General features: G+C 39.8%; 1 protein-coding gene and 1 long non-coding RNA gene across 6 annotated transcripts in view; both read right to left on the bottom strand.

Annotated features, from left to right (window-relative positions):
• LOC120425635 (uncharacterized) overlaps positions 1 to 20,706 on the bottom strand; it is a 51,292-nt gene that overhangs the window by 18,243 nt on the left and 12,343 nt on the right. For 2 of the 5 annotated variants that reach the window (XM_052707050.1, XM_052707056.1), the window contains exons 4-5: positions 1,296 to 1,486; positions 26 to 1,212 (exon numbers count right to left, since the gene is read on the bottom strand). In XM_052707050.1, coding sequence (XP_052563010.1) covers positions 147 to 1,212; positions 1,296 to 1,486 — 1,257 coding nt within the window. In that variant the 3' untranslated portion in view covers positions 26 to 146. Of the gene's footprint in view, positions 1 to 8; positions 1,213 to 1,295; positions 1,487 to 20,706 lie in introns of all 5 variants that reach the window. The other 3 variants (XM_052707062.1, XM_039590218.2, XM_052707058.1) reach the window with 3 other exon arrangements.
• Positions 1 to 20,706, bottom strand: part of LOC128092720 (uncharacterized) — a 51,822-nt gene that overhangs the window by 26,017 nt on the left and 5,099 nt on the right. The window lies entirely within an intron of this gene.

Raw genomic sequence — 20,706 nt, 5'->3', positions numbered from 1 at the left:
TGTAGTACCTACAAGGCTACTTTACTGCTTAGGTGGGTTCGTTTTCGTACGCAGTAGCGTTATCGCTTAAATGTTGGCATTCCGTTCAATTAATGGAATATTATATTGCAATCTCTCTTGGCGACTGATTAGTCATCACCAATTCCTTACTTTACAAACAGATCTTTGAGAGTTGAACAAAGTGATGAATCGCACGTATCGTTCGAATCATCGTCATCAGTTTTGCCAAACCAGCTAGACGAAGATGATTTTTTGCCTGTTTTTGATGTAGTTTCCTTCGAGTTTGAAGCTTTTTTTGACGAACTTGACCCTGTTATAAAATTCTCAATGGCGCTCCCTATAACCTTGGCGTCAATGCTTCTACCGTCCCATTTCAATTTACTCAGTGGGGATCGTGACTCTTTGGCCTTGGGTTTGGTATCACCGGTTTTGGTGTCTGTTTTGTCACGCAACTTATCAATAGCTTCTTTAGCAAAAGATACGGTGGGGATGTTTGACTTAACCGACTTTCGTCGGGCCATTGCCGGTGTGTGCCGGTTTGTAAACCATCCAGGCTCTACAGTTGACTCGGCAGCACTAGAAGATGATCCGGTGGCCAACTGTTTGATATTTTGGTAAAGGGAAACATCGAAACTATTTGATCGATTTTTCTTTAGATCACTACCGCTTGCATGCTGGTCTGGAGGGAGTTTAGTGATGGATTTAAATGATGATGATGATTGAGGAGTTTGAGGGGTTGGATAATCTTTATCACCACATCTATTTATTTCGGTTGCCGATGAAGCTAGGGACGATAGAAGAGATATTAGGTCAGTATTTGTACAGACAATTCCCGACTTCAGTGTTGCTTTTGGCGACGTAACAATCTGTTTCGATGACGTTGTTGCTGGTGTTAACGGCGCCGAAGGCGAAACAGGCAATTCGGAAGCGCGTCTAAAAGACTGTATTGGGGGTAATGTAGTGCCCACAAAGTCCGAAAACCTTCTATTTGTATTTGTGTATCGCATCGGTGAACTTGAACCAGCACCAGCTTCATCCAGCGTTTGAACTTCACATACTTTTTCATTGCTCGTATTCCACAACTTCATACGCGCCTTTCTAGCTTGTACTATGTCATCCATAATATCTAATTGTAAATTATGTATACTACCTCTATGATCTGTAGACGGCGGTGGGCCTGTTTTGCTTTCTCGGCGTGAGCTGGCTGTGGATCTGAAAGATAAGGGATTCCAAAAATATAACACATTTATAACACGTTAAGAAATGCTTCGCCTCCCTCTTTATTGAAAAATTACCTTTGTCCAGCAGGTAATGCCGCTATTGACTCTCTTCTGTTGCGACTGAAAATAGTGGGAGGAACTTTGCATATTGTAACAACAGAGTGTCTCCGTCCACCGGGAGCCGGGGGGGTTGAACTGTACAGAGTAGCTAAGAATGCTTGCTCTATCGGGGAAGGACCTCTAGCCTGATCCGAAAGCCGCCGAACCTAATAATAAAAGACAATGAATTCTACCGTTGTTACGGACGGCGATGTGATAATTTATCAAAAGTGCGTTCCAAATTGAGCATGAGCATGAACATGAGCATGAGCATGAGACACCCATGGTTGTCCTTCTCCGATGCTGAACTGGACCGAAATATCCTATCAATACAACCGGTCATACGCTTCAACAATCGAATGGTGTTTCCCTTATCAACAGCATGTGAGCAATTCTCAGAGATTTCGATCTTTGTTTTTGTTTTTTTTTTGTATTTTTTTAATCCGGCTGAATCTATTTTTGGTGCATTCGGTATGCCCAAAGAAGCCATTTTGCATCATTAGTTTGTCCATATAATTTCCCATACAAATTTGGCAGCTATCCATACAAAAATGATATGTGAAAATTCAAACATCTGTATCTTTGGACGGACGCCTAGAAATGAGCAGAAACTTGCAACAGAGACCACAAAAGACCCGGGGGTCGTTAAAGTGGATTACTTTGCTTTTTTGTATTGATTCAAAAAATCATAACTCGGTCAAAGATTTTTTGCCCATTCTGGAAATTTCTGAAAAGTTGGCATTTGATGTCCTCTAAAACATATCAGAAAATGAAAAAATTAAAAATAGTGTTTTTTTGCAAATCAAGTTTTAGTGACAAAAAGTTAAATTAAAAATCACCAATATTTTTCTTACCGTGTTTCATTTTTTCAGTGTAGTCCATATCCATTAGGGTGTTTCAGCCAAACAAAAAAGTTCTCAGAATCAGGCAACCCGAGGTTCCCCTGGTAGAGAATACCCATAGGGACTCTCATGCCAAATATCAGCCCATTTGGTTGAGAATTGGCCTGTCTCCAGCGGTTCGAAGTTTACATGTAAATTACTATGGGATTTTTATGCTTTTCGTTCAATCGTTCCTACAGGTCTGGGGACAACTTGGATTCACTCGGAATAAAGACAGGTGTGTAGGGGATGGTCCAATGAACACATTCCAGAAGGAATTAGGGTTGTCCGTTCTGTCCCCAAGGTGCGCATTGGATCGACGTCCGGTGTCTCCAAAGAGCAATTCCATCTCAAATCAGGAATTTTTCTGGTACTTTTGTACCCGACCCTCTCCGATTTCAATGAAACTTTGTAGACATGTTATCCTAGGCCTATATAAGCCATTGTTGTATATGGGTCATTTCACCTGAAGTGTGCAAGAAAAAATGCAAATTTGAAAATTACCATCTCCGATTCTGCTCAAATTTGGCAGAGCTGTTGAGACTATCGAAACATGCAAAAATCCCCAATTTCATCCAAATCGAACCACCCCCTCCATTTTTGTACCCTCCCAAAAAATCGACTTTTTGGCGATTTTTGAGCCCTATCTTCAAACGACGATAACTCAGGAACCACAAATCTTAGAGGGTCGGTCTTAGACTCAATTTTGAAGGAAATTGGACGTAAAATCCATTTTCGTGATCAAAATTTAAATTAAAATATTGTTTCTACCTGTATTGCGCAATTGAAAACTTTAAATGGCCGTATCTCAAAACAGCCCTATTTATTTTTCAAATTTGACCTCACCATCGTATTCCCAGTCCGATTTTACATAAGAATCCCTTATCGACAGAAAGGAATATGTTTCGTTCCAGAGATATCGAATTTTAAAGTTTTGAGTATTGAAGATTACCTGTATTTGCTTCATTTGCCGCATCTGCTAGAAGCACTCGGGCGCGCTGATCAATAACTGCTACCTGGTTATTTTTTGAAATAATATTTTATCCCAAATAATCATTAGCAAATTAGGAAAAAAAATGAATGTACACCACTGTAGGAAACTGCTGTATAATCTTAAATTAAAAACAAAGTATACGGTGAACTTGTGTGCTAGCCCACAGGCCAGAGCAAGAACGACGCGCAATACAGGGCAGAATGGAATTCCCGCAGAGCTAGCAGGATATAGCAATTGATCTTGTAAGTAACACTTTAGAAAAGGTGTACGATACATTATCGTGTTAAAAATTATGAATCAACATGAATAAAACTCTCGTGAAGCATGATTAAGGAGGAGGATTTCTGGAAAGTATAAAACTGAAAAATGTAAGAAAATCACAAAGATTAATCTGATTTATTATCTGATTAAGATCAAATTCAGTGGTGTTGATTTCGACACCGTCCGAACAATAATCTTTTTTTTGTTTGTCAATCATTTCGAAATCTTGGAAGACGATACAGCTGCTGTCCACATGTATCAGAAGTATATGGTTTTGTTTTTGAAATTAAATGTACCAGAATTGAAAAACAAACCATCAATTATTCAGATGAAACTGGCTCACAATATAAAAATCGGTTTAATATGATCAATCTTTCAAACCGTAAGGCAGATTTTGGGGTTTTTGCTGAATGGCACTATTTCGCTACCGCACATGGCAAAAGTTCTAGAACCCATGAGAATTATTTCATCTACTACAGCCAGCTCTACATTTGTTCTCGCTTCAAATAAAAGAAGAAATAAAAGAAATAATTTGATAAAGTGGGTAGGAATGAGGAATTAGGAAAAATATGAAAACAATAGAAAAATGATAATTTTTTTAAACATATATTGTATAAACGTTGTAGCATTTGCAAATAAATATTAAAAGTTCAAATTTTACTTAAGATGGTTCAATGACACTGTGATCAGAATAAACAGTGCATTAAAAATTACCCAATAAATTTTCCTTAAACAAAAAATAGATTGTTCAAGGTATTGATTATCTCAAATTCGTATAAAATTATAAAAATAATTCATCTTACTGAACACCAGGTAGTAATTATTGATCAGCACGACTGAGTGTTTCTAGCATATGCGGCGAGTGTAGCTAATTTAGGTAATCTCAAATACTCAAAACTTTAAAATTCGATATCTCTGGAACGAAACATATTCCTTTCTGTCGATAAGTGATTCTTATGTAAAATCGGACGGGGAATACGATGGCGAAGTCAAATTTGAAAAATAAACAGGGCTGTTTTGAGATACGGCCATTTAATGTTTTCAACTGCGCAATACAGGTAGAAACAATATTTTAATCTAAATTTTGATCACAGAAATTGATTCTACGTCCAAAAATTGAGTCTAAGACCGACCCTCTAAGATTTGTGGTTCTTGAGATATCGTCGTTTGAAGATAGGGGTTTCGCTCAAAAATCGCCAAAAAGTCGATTTTTTGGGAGGGTACAAAAATGGAGGGGGTGGTCCGAGTTGGATGAAATTGGGGATTTTTGCATGTTTTGATAGTCTCAACAGCTCTGCCAAATTTGAGCAGAATCGGAGATGGTAATTTTCAAATGCTGTTTGGCTCCATATATGGAGCCAATTGTACTCGAAAATGACATTTGAGAAGGGCGTAAGTTATTTAGATATTTTTGCATTCTGTAATTTAAAAATGACTGTATCTCGAAGGCGTTGCATTGTACCAAAAAGTGGTCAAAGGCAAACTTGTAGGAAATTGGACGGGCTTTCTGAAATAAATACACTGAAAGAAAAATACACGCCACTTCTATGGGATTTTTCAGTTTTTATGTTTAAAAGTTAAATTTTAAGGTGAAGTCACGATTTTTATTCGTTCAAAATTTTTGAGGAAATAGCCTAAGATGTTACAAAAAGACTGACGAAAAATGCAGGATGGCATGTCTCTCCTAAAAAAATACAAAAATCATTTACTAAAACTGTTTTTTTGAAACGTGGTCTAAACGTCAAAATTTTCAAAAACCGATAATGGGAATCGATTCTCCAGACAATTTTACATAAAAGTCTTCATATTGACCATTGTCCTAAGTCCAATCCTTGCGAAGATACAGCGGTTTTAAAAATAAAAATGTTGAAAAAACAGCTTTTTTGGTGGTTTTTGGTATTTTCTATATGACAGACTTGATTTTTCAGTCTCGAAAATATTTTTACCGGAAAGCTTTCGAGACTGAAAAATCAAGTCTGTCATATAGAAAATGCCAAAAACCACCAAAAAAGCTGTTTTTTCAACATTTTTATTTTTAAAACCGCTGTATCTTTGCAAGGATTGGACTTAGGACAATGGTCAATATGAAGACTTTTATGTAAAATTGTCTGGAGAATCGATTCCCACTATCGGTTTTTGAAAATTTTGACGTTTAGACCACGTTTCAAAAAAACAGTTTTAGTAAATGATTTTTGTATTTTTTTAGGAGAGACATACCATCCTGCATTTTTCGTCATTCTTTTTGTAACATATTAGCACAGACAAACAGACGTGACTCTCCATACAAATTATTTTTGAAATCCATCGTCCTTAATCAAACCACTAAATCACGACGACGCCAGCGCTGCCTGGTGAGCTGATGCCGAAGCGCAACCCAAACATACCAATACAAACCCATTACTGTCATATGTCATGTCAGTGTATGCGTGAGACAATCAAGCCTTAACGATTGTAAACATCAACAGCTGACCGAAATAATTTTGTTGTTGCTGATCGATGAAAAAAAAAATCAACGTCGATGGCCGAAGATGACGTTGGATCAGTTCCGTTTCCAATGGCAGAACTTCATGAGCCAAATCATGCGGCAGCACCAGCAACGACGCACTACAATCGCGACGACGGAGATCAAATCACATGTCCTCCCCGTTGCTTCCAAGTTCTATCGAAGTTTCCTCCTCCTCCAAAAGGTCGAACACCTGGCACCATCATCAATAAGATACTCCAAGTCACGAAAACATCAGTAGTGACCGCCGAAATAGAAAAATTAAATTCAAATCCACCGGAATTGATCCTCACGATGGGCGTTTGGAAACATCCGCGGGGAACGTGTCCACGACGCAGTTAAGTTGCGCCAAACAACAAAAGCAAAAAGTGGCAAAGGTTCCAAAAAATGATGCCGTTAAATTTATATCGAAACTGAACCACAGAAACTGAACTGTGGAAAAAGATTGAGTAGCATCGCCAAAAGGCCAAAAGGACGACCAGCAGCAGCAATCTGAGCAGCAGCCCACGAAGGATAAGCAAGTTGCTCCGAAGGAGTTGACTCCACCACAGGATCCGGCTTCCTCCGCAGTAGCGGGTGCCTCAGCAGCAGCCTCGACATCGGCAGGCAGTTCAACCGGGTTAATATTGGGGCAAGAGGCTATGGCCAAGGCTGCCCCAACCATTTTCTGCAAAGCCTGGATTGTGATTCACCGTTAGATTTCCTAAATTCCATACACTTTTGTGTTCTCATTTGCTGCCTCGCACGTGCTCACGCTCAACTTAAAAACAAAAACACGCATCACACACACTGAGAAATGACGGGTGAGCTGTCACGACAGCAGCGCCATCAGCGCCGGGTGAGTGGATGCCGAAACAAAATTACATTTGAAATAACCGTTTTTGAAGGACGATGGTTCGGCACTCGAGTGTCCCGTCTGTTTGTCTGTGATATTAGGCTAATTCCTCAAAAAATTTGAACGAAAAAAAATCGTGACTTCACCTTAAAATTTAACTTTTAAACATAAAAAATGAAAAATCCCATAGAAGTGGCGTGTATTTTTCTTTCAGTGTATTTTTTCAGAAAGCCCGTCCAATTTCCTACAAGTTTGACTTTTTGGTACAATCCTTTGACCACTTTTTGGTACAATGCAACGCCTTCGAGATACAGTCATTTTTAAATTACAGAATGCAAAAATATCTAAATAACTTACGCTTGTTACGCCCTTCTCAAATGTCATTTTCGAGTACAATTGGCTCCATATACACAAAAATGGCTTATATAGGCCTAGGATAACATGTCTACAAAGTTTCATTGAAACCGGAGAGGGTCGGGTACAAAAGTACCAGAAAAATTCCTGATTTGAGCTGGAATTGCTCCAAAACCAACGATTCATCCTTCAAAAGCATCGCATTTCCTTAGTATGCTATGACGGCTAGGTGAAAACCACGACGCCCCATATCAGACGGTGAACACGTGGCAGAGCATATACTAAAGTTTTGGCTCAGAAACATTTTTAAAGTAATAAAATTATAATTATTGATGTTCCTGTAAGGATTTCAACTCTACATAAAATTAAAGAAAAAAAGACCGATTCCGTAGAGAGCTGCTCATGTATGAATGCGCTGAAAAGATAAAACATCAAGATCATCAAAACTAGATCTGGAGCAAATAGGTAACAGTCGTTGGGCACCAACGGCGCCCGCCGTATCAGTTTGTAGATCTCGGGGGATTGGGACGGGAATGTTAGTTAGCACAGGTTGCTACCAAGGGTTGGTTCTATACGATATCCACACCCCCACGTGTGCCGGAAAAAACTACTTCTACTTGGGATTATGTTAGCGGGTAAAGGTATTGGCCAGGATTCATCATAGAGGATGATGATGCGACCCAATAATCAATAAATTTTGTTCAATAGTGTGATGGATTATGAATTCTCAAGGCAAACAGTCGGAGGATGCGGATGAGACTATTCCCGGTGTTTGGTGTTGATTTAGAACAAATGATTCAATCTTAGCCGGCTGTGGAAAAATCAAACCAAATTATATTCGAAATTAGAATCGTATACAAATTCCGGTTCAAACGCAACAACCGGTTCGAACACGGAACCGGTTGTTGCGTTTGAAACGGAATTTGTATACGATTCTAATTAGATTCCGTTTCAGAATTCGGATTGATTTGACTGGGACTTATGGTACGTTCGTTTGAAGAGCCGGTGCGGCACTGAGTTTTGGTTCAATCGAACGTCATTTGTCAGTGCGCGTGGAACTCGCATGAAACTGAAAAAATATCGAGTGCGGCACTAGAGTTTCAGTTCCAAGATGGCGGCGAAACTCGTGCGGAACTAGCGCGAGTTTCTTCAAAGAAACACTTTGACAGCTCTGAGTGCGGCACTCAGTGTGGCACTAGCCATCAAACGAACGTACCATTAGCTGCGCAAGACGTCTATCACTCAAAAAAATCCACACGTAGATCCTACGTGAAAAATCACGGAACCCCAATTTTCCCCTCGCTAGGCACGTTTTACACGTAAAAACGATGTGAAAGTGTACCGGCAAAAAACATATTTCACGTTGATGTTACGTGAAAAACCTCATAGTATTTTTCCACTTGGATCTTTCATGTAGCTATCATGTGTTTGGAAATGTAACTTCAACGAGATTAAAGTGCGTCATTCGGCCAAATTTCTACGTGATGAAAATTGAAAATTGATGGCGTACGGTAAAGACCTGCTGCCAAACTTGTGCTAGTTAAAATGTCATTAACGGTATGTTTAATCAAGTTTAATAGTATTTTCAATAACTAATTATTAATTATATTCTGGACCCAGCATGTTCGTATTCGACGGCCGTTGGAATTCTGGCCGGTGACCTGAAGGACTCCTGAAAGGCAACCTGGCAGCACAGACACCGGCAGTGCTGGCAGTCTCCCTGACGTCGATTTCATACATCGGATTACCATTCCGTCGGTTCCATGGTCCGGCTATTTCCGCCGCCTGAAGATCAAGGTAGAAGACAACGGCTTCCGGCCATGCAGAACAACAGAATCGGCAAACTTCGTACGAACGTCATCATACTCGGCTAGCTCGTCGAGAGCTGCGGTGATCATACATACCATACCAATCAGCTTAGAACACCATACGCGGTGCCCGTGCTGTATCAAGAAGGTTGTTCCATGTTGCTCGGTTCTGGGCTGCAGCTCGCCAGTCTCCTAGGTTGCAGATCCTTCTTAGGTCCGCCTCGATCTGATTACCCCATCGTGCACGCTGTGCTCCTGTTCTTCGGCCTGTGCCGCCATCCGGTCGCGCGCGGTCAAAGAGCATCCTGACAGGATGGTCTTCGTCCATCCTCGCGACATGGCCGGCCCATCTGAGCCTCCTGATTCTCACCAGTGTGACGATGGTCGGTTCGTGCAGTTCGTGGTTCATGCGCCTTCGCCACTCGTTCTGAGCTGTACGTACTCCACCGTAGATCGTTCGCAGCACCTTCCGTTCGAAAACTCCAAGGGCTCGTTCGTCCTCTTGCCACAGCGTCCAGGTCTCATGGCCATAGAGGGCAGCCGGTCTAATTAGTGTCTTGTACAGGGCCAGCTTCGTGGCGCGTTGCACTCGATCAGATGTCAAGGTTTTCCGTAATCCAAAGTAAGCGCGATTCGCGGAGTGGATACGAGTCCGGATCTCTAAGCTGGTGTCGTTGTCGGCCGTTACCAGCGATCCCAAGTACACGAATTCGCTCACCTCCTCCAGCACATCGCCATCCACAGCTAAAGGGGTGAGTCTTGGGGGGTCAACGTCCTTTGAGCCCCTCCCTTTCATGTACTTTGTTTTCGTCGTATTCATGGCCAATCCAATTCGTCTTGCTTGCGTCTTTAAGGCGGTGTAAACCCTTTTCACCGTCTCTAGGTCTCTCGCTATAATGTCAATGTCGTCCGCATAAGCAAGAAGTTGGACTGTCCTGTTGCAAATCGTGCCTCTCGTGTCTATACCCGCTCTTCGCACAACTCCCTCAAGTCCGATGTTAAATAGCGCATTGGATAAGCCGTCACCTTGTCGTAACCCTTGCTGCGATTGGAAGGGGTCCGCTAGCTCCCCTGCCACTCGCACGTGACACATCACACGATCCAAGGTAGCCTTGATCAGCCGAGTCAGTTTGTCCGGAAATCCGTTCTCGTGCATGATCTGCCATAGCTGTTCGCGGTCGACTGTATCGTACGCTGCCTTGAAATCGATGAAGATGTGATGTGTGGGCACGTTGTACTCACGGCATTTCTCGAGGATCTGCCGGAGCGAGAAAATTTGGTCCGTGGTGGCCCGAGCGCCAGTAAACCCCGCTTGATAGGGGCCCACGAACCTCCGTGCGTACGGTGTCAGCAGACGGCAGAGGATCTGAGAGAGGATTTTATAGGCCGCGTTGATAAGCGTGATGCCGCGGTAGTTGCCGCAGTCCAGCTTATCGCCCTTTTTGTAGATGGGACACACGACACCATCCATCCATTCTTCTGGTAGTTTCTCCTCCCTCCAAATCTTAGAAATCACCAAGTGGATCGCCCTCGCCAACTGCTCTCCTCCATATTTGAAGAACTCACCGGGTAACCGATCTTTACCGGCGGCCCTGTTGTTCTTCAGCTGCCTGATCTCCTTCTTCACCGTCTCCAGATCAGGTGCCGGGAACTGTTGGTCAGCAGCGGGCGTTCCAAGTTGGGCTTCAAAGCCGTCTCCATGCGCTACATCGCCGTTGAGGTGCTCGTTGAAGAACTGCTGCCACCTGTTCAACACCTCGCCTTTGTCCATTAGAAGGTTTCCCTCGGCGTCCCGACAAGTGTTGGCTTTTTTTTTTTTTTTGTTGCCCAATGGGCATTGGGTTAAGTTCACTGCGACCACCTGAGAAGGCTATCTTTTGTGATGTACCCTGGTTACTGTCCATACTACAAATTACTCGTATCCATTGGATCGGAAGACGAGGGGTTATTTTGCAGACATGGTTTATCCCAATTCGGCGCAATACAGTCGATGAACTGTATGACCTTCTTAGGATGGGTGTGGTGCCATACATCGTACGGCGTAAGAAGGTGCGATCCAAAGAACCGCAGCCTTCGAGACACAAGTGCTCCGCAGAAGCAGAGTAAATGTGCCGAGCTTTCCAGCTCAGTTAAACAAAAACGACAGAGGTTGTTAGGCCACCTGCCGATTTTGTGCAGGTGATATCTGGCAGGACAATGTCCTGTTAGAAGCCCTGCGAGTATTCGTAGTTCCCTACGCTTTAAGCCAAGAAGTTTCCTGGCAATTGAAGGACTTGGAGTGATGAAAGTTTTAGCTTGTCTCAATCCTCGCATCTCGCCCCAGATTGAAGCGATTTGCGATTGTCCCCAATTAGTTATTTCTTGCTTTACGGCACTTTTTGAGATTCCAAGGAACGGCTCGGGACCCACGAAGATGTTTGATGAGCCTTGTCTGGCAAGTTCATCAGCCATTTCGTTGCCTTCAATGCCGCAGTGCCCTGGGACCCAAAACAACATGACTCTGTTATGCCGAGAAGCAAGTTCCCTGAGGGAAGCGACGCACTCCCAAACAAGTTTGGATTCGCATTTAGAGGATTTTAATGCCAATAGTGCAGCTTGGCTATCCGAGAAAATACCGATTTTTGCGTGTCTATAATTTCTCATAATACACGTCCTCGCACAGATGTGTATGGCATACACTTCTGCTTGAAAAACGGTAGGCCACTTTCCCATAGATATGGTTTCCCTGGTTCGAGGACCGAAGACTCCAGCTCCAGTAGAAGTGCCCATTTTTGAACCATCCGTAAAGAAACGAATAGTTCCTTCTGGAAGTGTAGGTCCTCCATTACTCCACATTTGGCGATTTGTTTCAATCACCTCATATGGAATGTCCATGTTGGGCCTCACCTCCATGCAGTCCGAGACTGAAGTTGCAAGGGGGGAAATGTCAAAAGCCTTCACGATCCGCGAATGACCCGTTCCATCTCCTTCCACCCAGTTGTTACACCGTTTTAGTCGTAGAGCGCCAAGCGCTGCCTCCTGCTTCACATGTAAATGTAAAGGCAGAATGCATAGCATGGCTTCCATGGCCGCGGTGGGGGTTGTTTTCATTGCACTCGTTACAGAGAGACATGCCAGTCGTTGGAGCTTGGTCAGCTTCGACTGACATGTCTTCTGTTCAGTCTTCGGCCACCAAACGGTCGACGCATAGGTTACCCTAGGTCGAGCGATGGTGGTGTAAGACCAGAATGCAAGTTTCGGTTTAAGGCCCCAGGTTTTGCCGAGCATTTTGTTGCACGCCCAGATAGCAGTAGTTGCCTTCTTTACCGCATAGTCCAGATGTGCATTCCAGTTCAGCTTTTTGTCAAGGATTACTCCTAAATATTTGACCTCAGAACTGAAGGTCAGTTGGGTTCCTTTCAAGGTAGGCGGCCTAAGGTCGTGTTTCCTCCTGTTAGTAAACGGGATTATCACGGTTTTGTTGGGGTTTATTGTCAGCCCTTCCTGCTCACACCACGACATGGTGCAGTTTAGAGCTGACTGTAGACGGTCCGATAACGTTCCGTCGTACTTCCCCCGGATGATTAAGACTACGTCGTCAGCATATCCAATGACTTCGTAGCCGAGTAGTGTAAGTTTTCTTAGAAGACTATCTACCACCAGCAGCCAAAGCAAAGGAGAGAGTACTCCCCCTTGCGGACAGCCTTTGGCTGCTGTTATTGTGATAGATGTGTCTCCTAGCGATGCTGAAATCTCTCTGCTCGTAAGCATAGCATGAATCCAGCTCGCAGTTGTTCCATCGACGTTCCTCGACCGGAGCGCTTCATTGATGGCTGAGTACGAAGTGTTATCAAAAGCGCCCTGAATATCAAGAAAAGCACAAAGTGCAGATTCTTTATATTTCAGTGCGTTCTCGATACGTGACACTAACGCGTGTAGGGCAGTTTCGGTCGATTTGCCCGCTTGGTATGCATATTGGTGTTTATGCAAAGGGAAGTTCTTCAAGAACTCCGCCCGGATGTGGTTATCCGTGATTTTCTCCATAAGCTTCAGCAGCGTCACTGTCAGACTTATGGGTCTGAAGGCTTTTGGCATCGTGGGGTCACTTCTGCCGGCCTTAGGTATGAAGATCACCTTAACTTTGCGCCAGCTTCGAGGGATGTAGCCCAGGGAGAAGCTGGCTCGAAGTAAGTTGATCAACTCAGCCATTATGGTGTCGGCTGCTTTTTGGAGAAAGATTGGAAGGATGCCGTCGGGTCCTGCAGCCTTCAGTGGTTCAAATGTGCCGAGGGCCCATCTGATTGAAGACTGGTTGAACATTCGACGGGCTAGGTGGACTGACTCTCTTGATGGTCGACACCAGGGACGCCGACTAGTCCAAAATGTTGGGGGGGCACGGTTGTTTTCCGAAATCAATAGGTAAGAGTGGCGATTAGATGTTAAAGTTTCTTGTATATCACGAATTTTAATAATTTTATTACGATGTGATACGATTTTTTTTCATCCGCAATCATTTTGTTTTTAAGAAAGAGATAATTTATTAAAACGTGATTAGAATGTTAATTGGGGGGAATTTTTTATATGTTTGGAAGGCGAATTCCTTCTAATTGGCATATTCTCACAATAACAATAGACAATAGAATTAACAGTCAATAACAAAAATAATCAGATATTTAGAAAATTAACAATACAAATATTCTAAAAATAAAAACAAAAGAAAAAGCAAAAATTTAAAAATACAAATACACATTTAAAAAACATCCATTTTTCAAATCTGCAATTTAGAAAAAAAAATAACAGATGCATAAAATTCAATATTCCAAAATTAAAAAAAATTAACAGTATAAAAATATTCTGGAGTTAAAAAAAATTTAAGAAATCAAAAGCAGAAATCCAGAAATTTAAACAATCAGAAATTTAGAAATAACAATAAAATTCAATGTTTAAAAAAATCGAAAATTTAGAAATATGATACATGAATTAATATTTTAAGAATTTAAGAATTTAAGAATTTAAGAATTTAAGAATTTAAGAATTTAAGAATTTAAGAATTTAAGAATTTAAGAATTTAAGAATTTAAGAATTTAAGAATTTAAGAATTTAAGAATTTAAGAATTTAAGAATTTAAGAATTTAAGAATTTAAGAATTTAAGAATTTAAGAATTTAAGAATTTAAGAATTTAAGAATTTAAGAATTTAAGAATTTAAGAATTTAAGAATTTAAGAATTTAAGAATTTAAGAATTTAAGAATTTAAGAATTTAAGAATTTAAGAATTTAAGAATTTAAGAATTTAAGAATTTAAGAATTTAAGAATTTAAGAATTTAAGAATTTAAGAATTTAAGAATTTAAGAATTTAAGAATTTAAGAATTTAAGAATTTAAGAATTTAAGAATTTAAGAATTTAAGAATTTAAGAATTTAAGAATTTAAGAATTTAAGAATTTAAGAATTTAAGAATTTAAGAATTTAAGAATTTAAGAATTTAAGAATTTAAGAATTTAAGAATTTAAGAATTTAAGAATTTAAGAATTTAAGAATTTAAGAATTTAAGAATTTAAGAATTTAAGAATTTAAGAATTTAAGAATTTAAGAATTTAAGAATTTAAGAATTTAAGAATTTAAGAATTTAAGAATTTAAGAATTTAAGAATTTAAGAATTTAAGAATTTAAGAATTTAAGAATTTAAGAATTTAAGAATTTAAGAATTTAAGAATTTAAGAATTTAAGAATTTAAGAATTTAAGAATTTAAGAATTTAAGAATTTAAGAATTTAAGCATTTAAGAATTTTTTGAATTTTTGAATTTTTGAATTTTTGAATTTTTGAATTTTTGAATTTTTGAATTTTTGAATTTTTGAATTTTTGAATTTTTGAATTTTTGAATTTTTGAATTTTTGAATTTTTGAATTTTTGAATTTTTGAATTTTTGAATTTTTGAATTCTTGAATTTTTGAATTCTTGAATTTTTGAATTTTTGAATTTTTGAATTTTTGAATTTTTGAATTTTTGAATCTTTGAATCTTTGAATTTTTGAATTTTTGAATTTTTGAATTTTTGAATTTTTGAATTTTTGAATTTTTGAATTTTTGAATTCTTGAATTTTTGAATTTTTGAATTTTTGAATTTTTGAATTTTTGAATTTTTGAATTTTTGAATTTTTGAATTTTTGAATTTTTGAATTTTTGAATTTTTGAATTTTTGAATTTTTGAATTTTTGAATTTTTGAATTTTTGAATTTTTGAATTTTTGAATTTTTGAATTTTTGAATTTTTGAATTTTTGAATTTTTGAATTTTTGAATTTTTGAATTTTTGAATTTTTGAATTTTTGAATTTTTGAATTTTTGAATTTTTGAATTTTTGAATTTTTGAATTTTTGAATTTTTGAATTTTTGAATTTTTGAATTTTTGAATTTTTGAATTTTTGAATTTTTGAATTTTTGAATTTTTGAATTTTTGAATTTTTGAATTTTTGAATTTTTGAATTTTTGAATTTTTGAATTTTTGAATTTTTGAATTTTTGAATTTTTGAATTTTTGAATTATTGAATTTTTGAATTTTTGAATTTTTGAATTTTTGAATTTTTGAATTTTTGAATTTTTGAATTTTTGAATTTTTGAATTTTTGAATTTTTGAATTTTTGAATTTTTGAATTTTTGAATTTTTGAATTTTTGAATTTTTGAATTTTTGAATTTTTGAATTTTTGAATTTTTGAATTTTTGAATTTTTGAATTTTTGAATTTTTGAATTTTTGAATTTTTGAATTTTTGAATTTTTGAATTTTTGAATTTTTGAATTTTTGAATTTTTGAATTTTTGAATTTTTGAATTTTTGAATTTTTGAATTTTTGAATTTTTGAATTTTTGAATTTTGGAATTTTGGAATTTTGGAATTTTGGAATTTTTGAATTTTTGAATTTTTGAATTTTTGAATTTTTGAATTTTTGAATTTTTGAATTTTTGAATTTTTGAATTTTTGAATTTTTGAATTTTTGAATTTTTGAATTTTTGAATTTTTGAATTTTTGAATTTTTGAATTTTTGAATTTTTGAATTTTTGAATTTTTGAATTTTAAGCATTTTAAAATGGATTTCCATTACTTAATAATGCTGATTTCCTGAAAATGTTCTATTTTTAGTATTATTCTCTACTCCCTGATTTTTTGGCATATTTTTTAAGGGTGCAGTTAAAATTTCTACAGCCTTTTTATTTTTTTTAAATCGATCATAAATTGCTTGTTTTTTTTAAGATTATAATGTGGAATTGTCTCAGATAAGGTTTTAATTTGTTAGTTTCTCAGTAAAGCGGTGCGCTAGTTTTCAAAAATTTACTTTTTTTGAAACAATTGTATTTTTTGGCTAAAATTGGTATAGAACGGTTAACGGTTAACAAATGTATTTGAAATCTTTTCAAATCCTTTCTAAAATTACCCAAAAAATTATCGAATTTATCAGCATTTTTGTAAACGTAAAGCAATCAACAAATTACCATTTTGAAAAGTGTTTCAGCTTATATTCGCTAAATCCTGATCTACAATGGCAAATCGCAGAATGTTGCGTTTGAAAACTTGATGATGATTGAAGTGCTTTGGGAAAAGTACATTGGTTTTGTTTTTGAAACAACATGCACAGATAGAAATCTTATGAGCAAATCCGTAAAATCTATGTTGACGACATCTCTCAAATCATTCACCGATGCCTCTGTGCTCTTGTACTAAGCTTACTGATTTTCCTAGAGAGCACAGTGGTATAGATAAAACGTTGTCGATTTAGAAAAATAATGCATCTAAATCCAGAAAATTGTAAACGATTTTGTTCAAAAAATTTCAGCGATTTCGAAAACAACAAATGTTTTTGAACTATTTTACGGATTCGTTTACAACAATTCTATCCGTGTGTACAAACAATAATGGTCCATTTATGTTTGAGATATTATTTTCAATTATTTCCTTTTTTATATTTGATATAAGTATATTTTTCTTCCAAAATTTCTGGGGGGGCACAATGTATGGGCTGCCCCCCCAGCCAATTTTTAGGGGGGGCAAAAAGTACCGTGCCCCCCCCAGAGTCGGCGCCCCTGGTCGACACCATACACCATCTGCAGTCCGGGTACTAGCTGCATCCTCCTCTCTTTCAGTTGATTCTGGAAAGTGCGTACTCATGAGTACTTGCAGTGTTTCCTTGTTTGTGACAGTGAGAGTGCCTTGCTCGTCTCTCACCTGTCCTAGACCGTTGGAATGGTCTTTTGACAACGCCTTTTGGAGTCGGGTTGCTTCAGACATCGAGCTTATGTCCTCACAGAAATTAGCCAGGCTAGTTTTTTTGGCTCTCCTCAACTCCGCGTTATACTTCGTTAGGGCTGCTTTGTAGGCATCCCATTCGGAAGTGAGCTTAGCTCTGTTGAAAAGCCTTCTAGCCTCCTTGCGGAGACTGCTCAGGCTTTCGCTCCACCACGGTACGTCCCGACAGATTTCCCTCACCTTCTTAGGGCAGCATGCCTGGTAGGCTGCCGTGATCCTGCGTTGAAGAGTATTCGCTGCAGTATCCAATTCTTCGGGGGTTCGTATTCGTGAATGAGCGTCTTGTTTGGACCGGCAAAGGTGACCTCGAAAGGCGTTCCAGTCCGTGTCATTTGGGTCACGAAACGTTTCCCTTTTCAGTTGACTGGCTTCAATGTCAAAGACAATCTGTCTGTGATCAGCTAGACTAGCTTCTTCAGAGACATGCCAGTTTTTTATTTTGTCTGCAAAAGCAGCACTACACAGAGTGAGGTCCAAGACCTCCTGTCTTGCGACAGTAACAAAAGTAGGTTCATTGCCCTTATTGCATACATTGACGTTGTTAGACGTCAAGTATTCAAGAAGGCGCTCACCTCTATCGTTAACATCCGTGCTTCCCCATATCGTATGGTGGGCGTTCGCGTCACAGCCGATGAGGAACGGTTTATTGACAGCCCTACAGTATCGCACAAGTGCGGCCACTTCTGGCGGTGGAACATCGTCCTGGTCACCAGGAAAGTAAGCAGATGCAACAACCATCTCCTGCTTTCCCTTGGTGGTCGGGACGGTCACCATTGCTGCAACGATGTCTCGTTGGACGAATTCCGTGATTGGAGTACACTTGATGTTTCCGCTCAGCAGAATCGCCGTTCTTGGTGTTGCCTGCGTATTGCTGTAGATCAATCTACTGCTTTGACAGGACAGTCCAAGGATTTTGTTGTGGTTCACCCACGGTTCTTGAACGAGAGCAATCCCCAATTGCTCTTTAGTGAACCTCCGACTAAGGATACTGGAAGCACCCTTAGCATGATGGAGGTTAACCTGGATGCAACGGATATTGTTCATTGTTCAGTTGAACCTGCCGTTTTCTCCAAGATGTTTTGATGATCCGGGAACAGGATGGCAGTGTCCTGCAGCTTGGTCGCTGATGTGTGTTGAGGATGCGGGTTCCTCTTGTATAGTACATGAAGTACTGGAAGGCCACATGAGGTCGGTTTTGGATTGTATATCTGTACCTGAGAGTTTTCTGAGATGCTGTGTTGACGAGTGGTAAAATACCGTGCTCATCGTAGCGGGGGTGCTCAAGCGGTGAGGTTGTTGCGTGAATTTTCAGAATGTTCAGCTGTACCGGTGCTATATTCGCAAAAAAGCGAAAATATGCATGTGGTTGCCTAGTTTTCGTCAAAGACTGTTGCGTAACCTTACCATCTCTCGCAGAATTGCTCCGAAGAACAACAGAAGGTTCTCGTTTGGTACTGGATAACTCTCCTACTTCCTTCCACATGTGAACCTTCCTGTGCATGTCTCTCATGCGTTCCGACACCGCAAACTGCACTCTACAGTTTTCCGCCGACTCTTCTCTTCTAGTGGTGTCCTCTCTTCCGGCGGATTTCATGCTTCTTCTTCCTTCCTTCCGCGTTGGTTCCAGCTGAGGGAAGCAGCTGGCACTTGGGTTTTGGTTTTGATCAGTTTCCATGTTGATAAACCTTGTTTTCAGGACTCCTACAAACTTCAACTGTGACTCGGGCCTGCAAAGACACAGAGGAGACTACATACTGCGTGGGGCGTCTTGGTACCACGCAGGCTCCGTTCAGACCTGGATACTTCTTGCTCCCCTCCAGACATACATCCCTTGGCACGGGTCGCTTGACACTGTAGATTGGGGATTGGGATTTGGGAAAGGGATTGGGGATGGGGAATGGGACGTGGTTCTCTGTATAGCTTTTTGCGAGATGAGAGCAGAGGACAACAATCATCTCAACGTTTCCACTTTACCCGGGCTAACGACCGGCAGTTCCAGTTCACGATGATATCCCTTTATATGTTAAAAAACCACTTATGATTTTGGCACATATTCCGTTTGTCAGCGTTTCCTGTCATTACTGGCGGGAAAAATCTACGTGGAATCAGCTGTGCAGACCTCATGTATGACAGGAATGCAGATTGAGCGACTCCCACGCCTAAGTGTTGGCTTGCGGCGCATAGCCTTTGCGGGACCGGTTAACCTTCTCGTAGAACTTTCGCGTCTCGTTCTGCCGGAACAGCTGCTCCATTTCGGCGCGATCGCGATCTTCCAGCTGGCGCTTCTTGAGCTTGAAGACCGTTCTCTGCTGTTTCAGCGCTTGTTTGTATCTGGCCACGTTCTCATCAGTTGTAGCTCTCAGCTTCACCGCATAAGCTGCTTTCTTCTCGTCAAGTAGCCGCTGGCACTCCTCGTCGAACCAGCGCTGCTTTCCAATTCGGACCGTACTACCTAGCGCGGCTTCAGCGGCACTGCCGATGGCCGAGCATATTCTGCTCCATCCATCGTTGAGCGAGGCAGCGCCGAGCAACGTTGCCAGATTATTTTAAGGGAGATCTGTATTTTCTTGAAAATAAATCTGTATTTTATCTGTATCTTGTCGAAAACGAAGCAACAGAAGACATTTTGAAATTTTTAACAACAGATTTAAGCTTTTTAATCATATTAAAGCATAAATTAATTACTAAACTGTTGAGACTTTCAAGTACAACAATTTTAAAAAAAGCTGTATATACAGATTTTTGGGATTTTTGGGATCGAAAAATCTGTAAAATACAGATTTATCTGTATATATCTGGCATGGCTGGTCTGGGTGCTTGCGCCAGCTATCTGGCGTTACGGTTACGAATTTCCTCCAGATTTGCCGCAGATTTCTGCCATGATTTCTGGCGAATATGACACAAACCGGTCGTGCACGGTTCAACCGATTGTACCGGTTGATTTTGTTGCCAGACAGCTGGCTGAAATTTTGCCCGATTTTGGCCAGATTCGTCTGGCGTTACGCAAAACTTGGCTAGAATAAGTGTGCCAAGTGTGTCTGAACTGCACGACAAACGTCTGCCTGCGCCAGACACTCAAATTTACCAGATTATTTTCCGACCGGGTGGGAGAGGAAACCCAGTCAACTCAATCGGAATTCTAAATCGGAATTCTATTCGAATCGTTTACGTATTCCGTTGTATGTAAGGTATGCACTTCGGAAGAAACCGGTCAAGAAACATTTCAAATGGGCAGCAGCGTAGCGAAAGCAAGAAAAGGGTGAAGAATTCTGATTAAGTTAACTGGGCAAGTTTGAATTGAATTGGAATTCGAATTCAGTTCCGATTCAGAATTCCAATTGAGTTAACTAGGAATCTGCGCCAGATGTGCAAAACTGCTCGATCCGCACCCCACTCAGAAAATAATCTGGCAAATTTAAGTGTCTAACGCAGGCGGACGTTTGTCGTGCAGTTCAGACACACTTGGCACACTTT

The sequence above is a fragment of the Culex pipiens genome, chromosome 1, assembly GCF_016801865.2.
Source record: "Culex pipiens pallens isolate TS chromosome 1, TS_CPP_V2, whole genome shotgun sequence".
Taxonomy (NCBI): Eukaryota; Metazoa; Arthropoda; class Insecta; order Diptera; family Culicidae; genus Culex; species Culex pipiens.
The sequence above is the reverse complement of the archived record's forward strand: the minus strand, read 5'-3'. Positions and strand labels throughout refer to the sequence as shown.